This window comes from Pristiophorus japonicus, chromosome Y (assembly GCF_044704955.1).
Source record: "Pristiophorus japonicus isolate sPriJap1 chromosome Y, sPriJap1.hap1, whole genome shotgun sequence".
Lineage (NCBI taxonomy): Eukaryota > Metazoa > Chordata > Chondrichthyes > Pristiophoridae > Pristiophorus > Pristiophorus japonicus.
The window spans coordinates 3,801,458-3,814,648 of NC_092011.1; the positions used below are offsets into that span (position 1 = coordinate 3,801,458).

At 47.7% G+C, this 13,191-nt stretch overlaps 1 protein-coding gene across 1 annotated transcript in view; it reads left to right on the forward strand.

Annotated features, from left to right (window-relative positions):
• Nucleotides 1–13,191, forward strand: part of LOC139241068 (glutamate receptor ionotropic, kainate 5-like) — a 1,689,468-nt gene that overhangs the window by 497,022 nt on the left and 1,179,255 nt on the right. Inside the window, exon 7 of the mRNA XM_070869761.1 lies at nt 487–540. Within this exon, the coding sequence (XP_070725862.1) occupies nt 487–540 (54 nt within the window). The remainder of the gene's footprint in view (nt 1–486; nt 541–13,191) is intronic.

Consider the following 13,191-nt stretch of genomic DNA (forward strand, 5'->3'; position numbering starts at 1 on the left):
TTTATCCACCCTGATCGTTACATCCTCAAAGAACTCTAATAAATTTGCCAAACATGATTTCCCTTTCATATAACCGTGTTGACTCTGCTTGATTGTATTATGATTTTCTAAATGCCCTGCTACTGCTTCCTTATTAATGGACTCCAGGAGGCGGGGCAGCAGATGAACACCAACTCTTTAATGGCTTGTGCTAGTTTGCCATTTGATTATTGCTGACATTTGAAGGTTTCCGCCCCTCACGGCTGGATTCGCTGAGCTCTTTATGCTTTGTGTCAGCTATGGCCCAGATGGTGCTGATTCACCTCTGAGTCAGTAGGTTGTGGGTTGAAGTGTCACTTCAGAAACTCAAGTCCCACAAGCCAGGCCGGCACTCCCAGTGCTGTACTGAGGGCGCACTGCACAGTCAGACATGCCGGCTTTCGCGTGAGACGTTATCCAAGAGCCTTGCTAACTAGCAGATCACATTACTATTGGTTTCCATTACAGGCGGCTGAATTGGGAATGACCTCCGCATACTACAAGTACATCCTCACCACGATGGTAAGTACATCCTCGGTGCATGGTAAATACCTACTCACCCAACAACACCCTGCACATTTATACAGCACCTTTAATGTAGTAAAACATCCCAATACACTACATCTATTCATTCCCCTTTATCCACCCTGCTCATTACATCCTCAAAGTCCAAAAGTGCATCTCGGGAGCGATTATCAAACACAATTTGACCCCGAGCCACGTAAAGAGATATTAGGGCAGGTGACCAAAAGCTTGATTGAAGAGGTAGGTTTTAAGGAGCATCTTAAAGGAGAAAAGAGAGGCGATATCCTCTGCCGCTACTTGAAGATTTCCCAGATTAAAATCGGGCAGGCGCAAGAAGCCAGGATTAGGAGAACACGGGGGTGAATATATGGCTGGAGGAGATTAGAGAGATAGGGAAGTGAGGCCATGGAGGGATTTCAATACTAGCATATTACTGTACAGGGTCCCTGTGTATTCAGGGTAAGGGTCACTGTACAGGGTCCCTGTGTATTCAGGGTAAGGGTTACTGTACAGGGTCCCTGTGTATTCAGGGTAAGGGTTACTGTACAGGGTCCCTGTGTATTCAGGGTAAGGGTCACTGTACAGGGTCCCTGTGTATTCAGGGTAAGGGTTACTGTACAGGGTCCCTGTGTATTCAGGGTAAGGGTTACTGTACAGGGTCCCTGTGTATTCAGGGTAAGGGTCACTGTACAGGGTCCCTGTGTATTCAGGGTAAGGGTTACTGTACAGGATCCCTGTGTATTCAGGGTAAGGGTTACTGTACAGGGTCCCTGTGTATTCAGGGTAAGGGTCACTGTACAGAGTCCCTGTCTATTCAGGGTAAGAGTCACTGTACATTGTCCCTGTATATTCAGCGTAAGGGTCACTGTACAGGGTCCCTGTGTATTCAGGGTAAGGGTTACTGTACAGGGTCCCTGTGTATTTAGGGTAAGGGTCACTCTACAAGCTCCCTGTGTATTCAGGGTAAGAGTTACTATACAGGGTCCCTGTGTATTCAGGGTAAGGGTTACTGTAGAGGGTCCCAGTGTATTCAGGGTAAGGGTTACTGTACAGGGTCCCTGTGTATTCAGGGTAAGGGTTACTGTAGAGGGTCCCAGTGTATTCAGGGTAAGGGTTACTGTACAGGGTCCCTGTGTATTCAGGGTAAGGGTTACGGTACAGTGTCTCTGTGTATTCAGGGTAAGGGTTACTGTACAGGGTCCCTGTGTATTCAGGGTAAGGGTAACTGTACAGGGTCCCTGTGTATTCAGTGTAAGGGTTACTGTACAGGATTCCTATGTATTCAGGGTAAGGGTCTCTGTACCGGGTCCCTGTGTATTCAGGGTAAGGGTCACTGTACACGGTTCCTGTGTATTCAGGGTAAGGGTAACTGTACAGGGTAGCCCTGTGTATTCAGGGTAAGGTTTACTTCACAGGCTCCCTGTTTATTCAGGGTAAGGGTTACTGTACAGGGTACCTATGTATTCAGGGTAAGGGTCACTGTACAGGGTCCCTGTGTATTCAGGGTAAGGGTTACTGTACAGTGTCCCTCTGTATTCAGGGTAAGGGTGACTGTACAGAGTCCCTGTGCATTCAGGGTAAGGGTTACCATACAGGGTCCCTGTGTATTCAGGGTAAGGGTCACTGTACAGGGTCCCTGTGTATTCAGGGTAAGGGTTACTGTACAGGGTCTCTGTCTATTCAGGGTAAGAGTCACTGTACATTGTCCCTGTATATTCAGAGTAAGGGTCACTGTACAGGGTCCCTGTGTATTCAGGGTAAGGGTTACTGTACAGGGTCCCTGTGTATTCAGGGTAAGGGTCACTCTACAAGCTCCCTGTGTATTCAGGGTAAGAGTTACTGTACAGGGTCCCTGTGTATTCAGGGTAAGGGTTACTGTAGAGCGTCCCTGTGTATTCAGGGTAAGGGTTACTGTACAGGGTCCCTGTGTATTCAGGGTAAGGGTTACGGTACAGTGTCTCTGTGTATTCAGGGTAAGGGTTACTGTACAGGGTCCCTGTGTATTCAGGGTAAAGGTAACTGTACAGGGTCCCTGTGTATTCAGTGTAAGGGTTACTGTACAGGATTCCTATGTATTCAGGGTAAGGGTCACTGTACAGGGTCCCTGTGTATTCAGGGTAAGGGTCACTGTACACGGTTCCTGTGTATTCAGGGTAAGGGTAACTGTACAGGGTCCCTGTGTATTCAGGGTAAGGTTTACTTCACAGGCTCCCTATGTATTCAGGGTAAGGGTCACTGTACAGGGTCCCTGTGTATTCAGGGTAAGGGTTACTGTACAGTGTCCCTCTGTATTCAGGGTAAGGGTGACTGTACAGAGTCCCTGTGCATTCAGGGTAAGGGTTACCATACAGGGTCCCTGTGTATTCAGGGTAAGGGTCACTGTACAGGGTCCCTGTGTATTCAGGGTAAGGGTTACTGTACAGGGTCTCTGTCTATTCAGGGTAAGAGTCACTGTACATTGTCCCTGTATATTCAGAGTAAGGGTCACTGTACAGGGTCCCTGTGTATTCAGGGTAAGGGTTACTGTACAGGGTCCCTGTGTATTCAGGGTAAGGGTCACTCTACAAGCTCCCTGTGTATTCAGGGTAAGAGTTACTGTACAGGGTCCCTGTGTATTCAGGGAAAGGGTTACTGTAGAGGGTCCCTGTGTATTCAGGGTAAGGGTTACTGTAGAGGGTCCCTGTGTATTCAGGGTAAGGGTTACTGTACAGGGTCCCTGTGTATTCAGGGTAAGGGTTACGGTACAGTGTCTCTGTGTATTCAGGGTAAGGGTTACTGTACAGGGTCCCTGTGTATTCAGGGTAAGGGTAACTGTACAGGGTCCCTGTGTATTCAGTGTAAGGGTTACTGTACAGGATTCCTATGTATTCAGGGTAAGGGTCACTGTACAGGGTCCCTGTGTATTCAGGGTAAGGGTCACTGTACACGGTTCCTGTGTATTCAGGGTAAGGGTAACTGTACAGGGTCCCTGTGTATTCAGGGTAAGGTTTACTTCACAGGCTCCCTGTGTATTCAGGGTAAGGGTTACTGTACAGGGTCCCTATGTATTCAGGGTAAGGGTCACTGTACAGGGTCCCTGTGTATTCAGGGTAAGGGTTACTGTACAGGATCCCTGTGTATTCAGGGTAAGGGTTACTGTACAGGGTCCCTGTGTATTCAGGGTAAGGGTAACTGTACAGGGTCCCTGTGTATTCAGGGTAAGGGTCACTGTACAGGGTCCCTGTATATTCAGGGTAAGGGTCACTGTACATGGTCTCTGTGTATTCAGGGTAAGGGTTACTGTACACAGTTCCTGTGTATTCAGGGTAAGGGTAACTGTACAGGGTCCCTGTGTATTCAGGATAAGGATTACTTCATAGGCTCCCTGTGTATTCAGGGTAAGGGTTACTGTACAGGGTCCCTATGTATTCAGGGTAAGGGTCACTGTACAGGGTCCCTGTGTATTCAGGGTAAGGGTTACTGTACAGGATCCCTGTGTATTCAGGGTAAGGGTCACTGTACAGGGTCCCTGTGTATTGAGGGTAAGGGTCAATGTACAGGGTACCTGTGTATTCAGGGTAAGGGTTGCTGTACATGGTCCCTGTGTATTAATGGTAAGGATTACTGTACAGGGTCCCTGTGTATTCAGGGTAAGGGTTACTGTACAGGGTCCCTGTGTATTCAGGGTAAGGGTTAATGTACAGGTACCTGTGTATTCAGAGTAAGGGTTACTGTACAGGGTCCCTGTGTATTCAGGGTAAGGGTTACTGTACAGTATCCCTGTGTATTCAGAGTAAGGGTTACTGTACAGGGTACCTGTTTATTCAGGGTAAGGGTTACTGTGCAGGATCCCTGTGTGTTGAGGGTAAGGATTATTGTACAGCGTCCCCGTGTATTCAGGGTAAGGGTCACTGTAGAGGGTCTCTGTGCATTCAGGGTAAGGTTTACTGTACAGGGTCCCTGTGTATTCAGGGTAAGGGTCACTGTACAGGGTCCCTGTGTATTCAGGGTAAGGGTTACTTTTCAGTATCCCTGTGTATTCAGGGTAAGGGTTACTGTACAGGGTCCCTGTGTATTCAGGGTAAGGGTCACTGTACAGGGTCCCTGTGTATTCAGGGTTAGGGTTACTGTACAGGGTCCCTGTGTATTCAGGTTAAGGTTTACTGCACAGGGTCCCTGTGTATTCAGGGTAAGGGTCACTGTACTGGAACCCTGTTTAATCAGAGTAAGGGTCACTGTACAGGGTCCCTGTGTATTCAGGGTAAGGGTTACTGTACAGCATCCCTGTGTATTCAGGGTAAGGGTAACTGTACAGGGTCCCTGTGTATTCAGGGTAAGGGTTACTGTACAGGATCCCTGTATATTCAGGGTAAGGGTTACTGTAGAGGGTCCCTGTTTATTCAGGGTAAGGGTCACTGTACAGGGTCCCTGTGTATTCAGGGTAAGGGTTACTGTACAGGGTCCCTGTGTATTCAGGTTAAGGTTTACTGCACAGGGTCCCTGTGTATTCAGGGTAAGGATCACTGTACAGGATCCCTGTTTAATCAGAGTAAGGGTCACTGTACAGGGTCCCTGTGTATTCAGGGTAAGGGTTACTGTACAGCATCCCTGTGTATTCATGGTAAGGGTCACTGTACAGGGTCCCTGTGCATTCAGGGTAAGGGTTACTGTACAGGATCCCTGTTTATTGAGGGTAAGGGTTACTGTACAGTGTCACTGTGTATTCAGGGTAAGGGTTACTGTAAAGGGTCTCTGTGTATTCAGGTTAAGAGTTACTGTTCAGGGTCCCTGTGTATTCAGGGTAAGGGTTACTGTACAGGGTCCCTTTGTATTCAGGGTAAGGGTCACTGTACAGGGTCCCAGTGTATTCAGGGTAAGGGTTACTGTACAGGGTCCCTGTGTATTCAGGGTAAGGGTTACTGTACAGGGTCCCTGTGTATTCAGGGTAAGGGTAACTGTACAGGGTCCCTGTGTATTCAGGGTAAGGGTCACTGTACAGGGTCCCTGTATATTCAGGGTAAGGGTCACTGTACATGGTCTCTGTGTATTCAGGGTAAGGGTTACTGTACACAGTTCCTGTGTATTCAGGGTAAGGGTAACTGTACAGGGTCCCTGTGTATTCAGGATAAGGATTACTTCATAGGCTCCCTGTGTATTCAGGGTAAGGGTTACTGTACAGGGTCCCTATGTATTCAGGGTAAGGGTCACTGTACAGGGTCCCTGTGTATTCAGGGTAAGGGTTACTGTACAGGATCCCTGTGTATTCAGGGTAAGGGTCACTGTACAGGGTCCCTGTGTATTGAGGGTAAGGGTCAATGTACAGGGTACCTGTGTATTCAGGGTAAGGGTTGCTGTACATGGTCCCTGTGTATTAATGGTAAGGATTACTGTACAGGGTCCCTGTGTATTCAGGGTAAGGGTTACTGTACAGGGTCCCTGTGTATTCAGGGTAAGGGTTAATGTACAGGTACCTGTGTATTCAGAGTAAGGGTTACTGTACAGGGTCCCTGTGTATTCAGGGTAAGGGTTACTGTACAGTATCCCTGTGTATTCAGAGTAAGGGTTACTGTACAGGGTACCTGTTTATTCAGGGTAAGGGTTACTGTGCAGGATCCCTGTGTGTTGAGGGTAAGGATTATTGTACAGCGTCCCCGTGTATTCAGGGTAAGGGTCACTGTAGAGGGTCTCTGTGCATTCAGGGTAAGGTTTACTGTACAGGGTCCCTGTGTATTCAGGGTAAGGGTCACTGTACAGGGTCCCTGTGTATTCAGGGTAAGGGTTACTTTTCAGGATCCCTGTGTATTCAGGGTAAGGGTTACTGTACAGGGTCCCTGTGTATTCAGGGTAAGGGTCACTGTACAGGGTCCCTGTGTATTCAGGGTTAGGGTTACTGTACAGGGTCCCTGTGTATTCAGGTTAAGGTTTACTGCACAGGGTCCCTGTGTATTCAGGGTAAGGGTCACTGTACTGGAACCCTGTTTAATCAGAGTAAGGGTCACTGTACAGGGTCCCTGTGTATTCAGGGTAAGGGTTACTGTACAGCATCCCTGTGTATTCAGGGTAAGGGTAACTGTACAGGGTCCCTGTGTATTCAGGGTAAGGGTTACTGTACAGGATCCCTGTATATTCAGGGTAAGGGTTACTGTAGAGGGTCCCTGTTTATTCAGGGTAAGGGTCACTGTACAGGGTCCCTGTGTATTCAGGGTAAGGGTTACTGTACAGGGTCCCTGTGTATTCAGGTTAAGGTTTACTGCACAGGGTCCCTGTGTATTCAGGGTAAGGATCACTGTACAGGATCCCTGTTTAATCAGAGTAAGGGTCACTGTACAGGGTCCCTGTGTATTCAGGGTAAGGGTTACTGTACAGCATCCCTGTGTATTCATGGTAAGGGTCACTGTACAGGGTCCCTGTGCATTCAGGGTAAGGGTTACTGTACAGGATCCCTGTTTATTGAGGGTAAGGGTTACTGTACAGTGTCACTGTGTATTCAGGGTAAGGGTTACTGTAAAGGGTCTCTGTGTATTCAGGTTAAGAGTTACTGTTCAGGGTCCCTGTGTATTCAGGGTAAGGGTTACTGTACAGGGTCCCTTTGTATTCAGGGTAAGGGTCACTGTACAGGGTCCCAGTGTATTCAGGGTAAGGGTTACTGTACAGGGTCCCTGTGTATTCAGGGTAAGGGTTACTGTACAGGGTCCCTGTGTATTCAGGGTAAGGGTAACTGTACAGGGTCCCTGTGTATTCAGGGTAAGGGTCACTGTACAGGGTCCCTGTATATTCAGGGTAAGGGTCACTGTACATGGTCTCTGTGTATTCAGGGTAAGGGTTACTGTACACAGTTCCTGTGTATTCAGGGTAAGGGTAACTGTACAGGGTCCCTGTGTATTCAGGATAAGGATTACTTCATAGGCTCCCTGTGTATTCAGGGTAAGGGTTACTGTACAGGGTCCCTATGTATTCAGGGTAAGGGTCACTGTACAGGGTCCCTGTGTATTCAGGGTAAGGGTTACTGTACAGGATCCCTGTGTATTCAGGGTAAGGGTCACTGTACAGGGTCCCTGTGTATTGAGGGTAAGGGTCAATGTACAGGGTACCTGTGTATTCAGGGTAAGGGTTGCTGTACATGGTCCCTGTGTATTAATGGTAAGGATTACTGTACAGGGTCCCTGTGTATTCAGGGTAAGGGTTACTGTACAGGGTCCCTGTGTATTCAGGGTAAGGGTTAATGTACAGGTACCTGTGTATTCAGAGTAAGGGCTACTGTACAGGGTCCCTGTGTATTCAGGGTAAGGGTTACTGTACAGTATCCCTGTGTATTCAGAGTAAGGGTTACTGTACAGGGTACCTGTTTATTCAGGGTAAGGGTTACTGTGCAGGATCCCTGTGTGTTGAGGGTAAGGATTATTGTACAGCGTCCCCGTGTATTCAGGGTAAGGGTCACTGTAGAGGGTCTCTGTGCATTCAGGGTAAGGTTTACTGTACAGGGTCCCTGTGTATTCAGGGTAAGGGTCACTGTACAGGGTCCCTGTGTATTCAGGGTAAGGGTTACTTTTCAGGATCCCTGTGTATTCAGGGTAAGGGTTACTGTACAGGGTCCCTGTGTATTCAGGGTAAGGGTCACTGTACAGGGTCCCTGTGTATTCAGGGTTAGGGTTACTGTACAGGGTCCCTGTGTATTCAGGTTAAGGTTTACTGCACAGGGTCCCTGTGTATTCAGGGTAAGGGTCACTGTACAGGAACCCTGTTTAATCAGAGTAAGGGTCACTGTACAGGGTCCCTGTGTATTCAGGGTAAGGGTTACTGTACAGCATCCCTGTGTATTCAGGGTAAGGGTAACTGTACAGGGTCCCTGTGTATTCAGGGTAAGGGTTACTGTACAGGATCCCTGTATATTCAGGGTAAGGGTTACTGTAGAGGGTCCCTGTTTATTCAGGGTAAGGGTCACTGTACAGGGTCCCTGTGTATTCAGGGTAAGGGTTACTGTACAGGGTCCCTGTGTATTCAGGTTAAGGTTTACTGCACAGGGTCCCTGTGTATTCAGGGTAAGGATCACTGTACAGGATCCCTGTTTAATCAGAGTAAGGGTCACTGTACAGGGTCCCTGTGTATTCAGGGTAAGGGTTACTGTACAGCATCCCTGTGTATTCATGGTAAGGGTCACTGTACAGGGTCCCTGTGCATTCAGGGTAAGGGTTACTGTACAGGATCCCTGTTTATTGAGGGTAAGGGTTACTGTACAGTGTCACTGTGTATTCAGGGTAAGGATTACTGTAAAGGGTCTCTGTGTATTCAGGTTAAGAGTTACTGTTCAGGGTCCCTGTGTATTCAGGGTAAGGGTTACTGTACAGGGTCCCTTTGTATTCAGGGTAAGGGTCACTGTACAGGGTCCCAGTGTATTCAGGGTAAGGGTTACTGTACAGGGTCCCTGTATATTCAGAGTAAGGTTCAACGTACAGTGTCCCTGTGTATTCAGGGTAAGGGTTACTATACAGGGTCCCTGTATATTCAGGGTAAGGGTCACTGTAAAGGGTCCCTGTGTATTCAGGTTCAGTGTCACTATAGAATGTCCCTGTGTATTCAGGGTAAGGGTTACTGTACAGTGTCCCTCTGTATTCAGGGTAAGGGTGACTGTACAGAGTCCCTGTGCATTCAGGGTAAGGGTTATCATAGAGGGTTCCTGTGTATTCAGGGTAAGGGTCACTGTACAGGGTCCCTGTGTATTCAGGGTAAGGGTTACTGTACAGGGTCTCTGTCTATTCAGGGTAAGAGTCACTGTACATTGTCCCTGTATATTCAGGGTAAGGGTCACTGTACAGGGTCCCTGTGTATTCAGGGTAAGGGTTACTGTTCAGGGTCCCTGTGTATTCAGGGTAAGGGTCACTCTACAAGCTCCCTGTGTATTCAGGGTAAGAGTTACTGTACAGGGTCCCTGTGTATTCAGGGTAAGGGTTACTGTAGAGGTTCCCTGTGTATTCAGGGTAAGGTTTACTGTACAGTGTCTCTGTGTATTCAGGGTAAGGGTTACTGTACAGGGTCCCTGTGTATTCAGGGTAAGGGTAACTGTACAGGGTCCTTGTGTATTCAGTGTAAGGGTTACTGTACAGGATTCCTATTTATTCAGGGTAAGGGTCACTGTACAGGGTCCCTGTGTATTCAGGGTAAGGATCACTGTACAGTGTACCTGTGTATTCAGGGTAAGGGTCACTGTACAGGGTCCCTGTATATTCAGGGTAAGGGTCATTGTACATGGTCTCTGCATATTCAGGGTAAGGGTTACTGCACACGGTTCCTGTGTATTCATGGTAAGGGTTACTGTACAGGGTCCGTGTGTATTCAGGGTAAGGGTTACTGTACAGGATTCCTATGTATTCAGGGTAAGGGTCACTGTACAGGGTCCCTGTGTATTCAGGGTAAGGATCACTGTACAGTGTCCCTGAGTATTCAGGGTAAGGGTAACTGTACAGGGTCCCTGTGTATTCAGGGTAAGGGTTACTGTACAGGATCCCTGTATATTCAGGGTAAGGGTTACTGTAGAGGGTCCCTGTATATTCAGGGTAAGGGTCACTGTACAGGGTCCCTGTGTATTCAGGGTAAGGGTTACTGTACAGGGTCCCTGTGTATTCAGGTTAAGGTTTACTGCACAGGGTCCCTGTGTATTCAGGGTAAGGGTCACTGTACAGGATCCCTGTTTAATCAGAGTAAGGGTCACTGTACAGGGTCCCTGTGTATTCAGGGTAAGGGTTACTGTACAGCATCCCTGTGTATTCAGGGTAAGGGTCACTGTACAGGGTCCCTGTGCATTCAGGGTAAGGGTTACTGTACAGGATCCCTGTTTATTGAGGGTAAGGGTTACTGTACAGTGTCACTGTGTATTCAGGGTAAGGGTTACTGTAAAGGGTCTCTGTGTATTCAGGTTAAGAGTTACTGTTCAGGGTCCCTGTGTATTCAGGGTAAGGGTTACTGTACAGGGTCCCTTTGTATTCAGGGTAAGGGTCACTGTACAGGGTCCCAGTGTATTCAGGGTAAGGGTTACTGTACAGGGTCCCTGTATATTCAGAGTAAGGTTCAACGTACAGTGTCCCTGTGTATTCAGGGTAAGGGTTACTATACAGGGTCCCTGTATATTCAGGGTAAGGGTCACTGTAAAGGGTCCCTGTGTATTCAGGTTCAGTGTCACTATAGAATGTCCCTGTGTATTCAGGGTAAGGGTTACTGTACAGTGTCCCTCTGTATTCAGGGTAAGGGTGACTGTACAGAGTCCCTGTGCATTCAGGGTAAGGGTTATAGAAACATAGAAAATAGGTGCAGGAGCAGACCATTCAGCCCTTCTAGCCTGCACCGCCATTCAATGAGTTCATGGCTGAACATGAAACTTCAGTACCCCCTTCCTGCTTTCTCGCCATAACCCTTGATCCCCCGAGTAGTAAGGACTTCATCTAACTCCCTTTTGAATATATTTAGTGAATTGGCCTCAACTACTTTCTGTGGTAGAGAATTCCACAGGTTCACCACTCTCTGGGTGAAGAAGTTTCTCCTCATCTCGGTCCTAAATGGCTTACCCCTTATCCTCAGACTGTGACCCCTGGTTCTGGACCTCCCCAACATTGGGAACATTCTTTCTGCATCTAACCTGTCTAAACCCGTCAGAATTTTAAACGTTTCTATGAGGTCCCCTCTCATTCTTCTGAACTCCAGTGAATACAAGCCCAATTGATCCAATCTTTCTTGATAGGTCAGTCCCGCCATCCCGGGAATCAGTCTGGTGAACCTTCGCTGCACTCCCTCAATAGCAAGAATGTCCTTCCTCAAGTTAGGAGACCAAAACTGTACACAATACTCCAGGTGTGGCCTCACCAAGGCCCTGTACAACTGTAGCAACACCTCCCTGCCCCTGTATTCAAATCCCCTCGCTATGAAGGCCAACATGCCATTTGCTTTCTTAACCGCCTGCTGTACCTGCATGCCAACCTTCAATGACTGATGTACCATGACACCCAGGTCTCGTTGCACCTTCCCTTTTCCTAATCTGTCACCATTCAGATAATAGTCTGTCTCTCTGTTTTTACCACCAAAGTGGATAACCTCACATTTATCCACATTATACTTCATCTGCCATGCATTTGCCCACTCACCTAACCTATCCAAGTCACTCTGCAGCCTAATAGCATCCTCCTCGCAGCTCACACTGCCACCCAACTTAGTATCATCCGCAAATTTGGAGATACTGCATTTAATCCCCTCGTCTAAATCATTAATGTACAATGTATCATAGAGGGTTCCTGTGTATTCAGGGTAAGGGTCACTGTACAGGGTCCCTGTGTATTCAGGGTAAGGGTTACTGTACAGGGTCTCTGTCTATTCAGGGTAAGAGTCACTGTACATTGTCCCTGTATATTCAGGGTAAGGGTCACTGTACAGGGTCCCTGTGTATTCAGGGTAAGGGTTACTGTTCAGGGTCCCTGTGTATTCAGGGTAAGGGTCACTCTACAAGCTCCCTGTGTATTCAGGGTAAGAGTTACTGTACAGGGTCCCTGTGTATTCAGGGTAAGGGTTACTGTAGAGGTTCCCTGTGTATTCAGGGTAAGGTTTACTGTACAGTGTCTCTGTGTATTCAGGGTAAGGGTTACTGTACAGGGTCCCTGTGTATTCAGGGTAAGGGTAACTGTACAGGGTCCTTGTGTATTCAGTGTAAGGGTTACTGTACAGGATTCCTATTTATTCAGGGTAAGGGTCACTGTACAGGGTCCCTGTGTATTCAGGGTAAGGATCACTGTACAGTGTACCTGTGTATTCAGGGTAAGGGTCACTGTACAGGGTCCCTGTATATTCAGGGTAAGGGTCATTGTACATGGTCTCTGCATATTCAGGGTAAGGGTTACTGCACACGGTTCCTGTGTATTCAGGGTAAGGGTTACTGTACAGGGTCCGTGTGTATTCAGGGTAAGATTTACTTCACAGGCTCCCTGTGTATTCAAGGTAAGGGTTACTGTACAGGGTCCCTATGTATTCAGGGTAAGGATCACTGTACAGGGTCACTGTGTATTCAGGGTAAGGGTTACTGTACAGGATCCCTGTGTATTCAGTGTAAGGGTCACTGTACAGGGTCCCTGTGTATTGAGGGTAAGGGTCACTGTACAGGGTACCTGTGTATTCAGGGTAAGGGTTGCTGTACAGGGTCCCTGTGTTTTCAGGGTAAGGATTACTGTACAGGGTCCCTGTGTATTCAGGGTAAGGGTTACTGTACAGGGTCCCTTTGTATTCAGGGTAAGGGTTAATGTACAGGGTCCCTGTGTATTCAGAGTAAGGGTTACTGTACAGAGTCCCTGTCTATTCAGGGTAAGGATTACTGTACAGTATCCCTGTGTATTCAGAGTAAGGGTTACTGTACAGGGTACCTGTTTATTCAGGGTAAGGGTTACTGTGCAGGATCCCTGTGTGATGAGGGTAAGGATTATTGTACAGGGACCCCGTGTATTCAGGGTAAGGGTCATTGTACAGGGTCTCTGTGCATTCAGGGTAATGGTTACTGTACAGGGTCCCTGTGTATTCAGGGTAAGGTTCACTGTACAGGGTGCCTGTGTATTCAGGGTAAGGGTCACTGTACAGGTTCCCAGTGTATTCAGGGTAAGGTTTACTGTACAGGGTCCCTGTATATTCAGGTTAATGGTCACC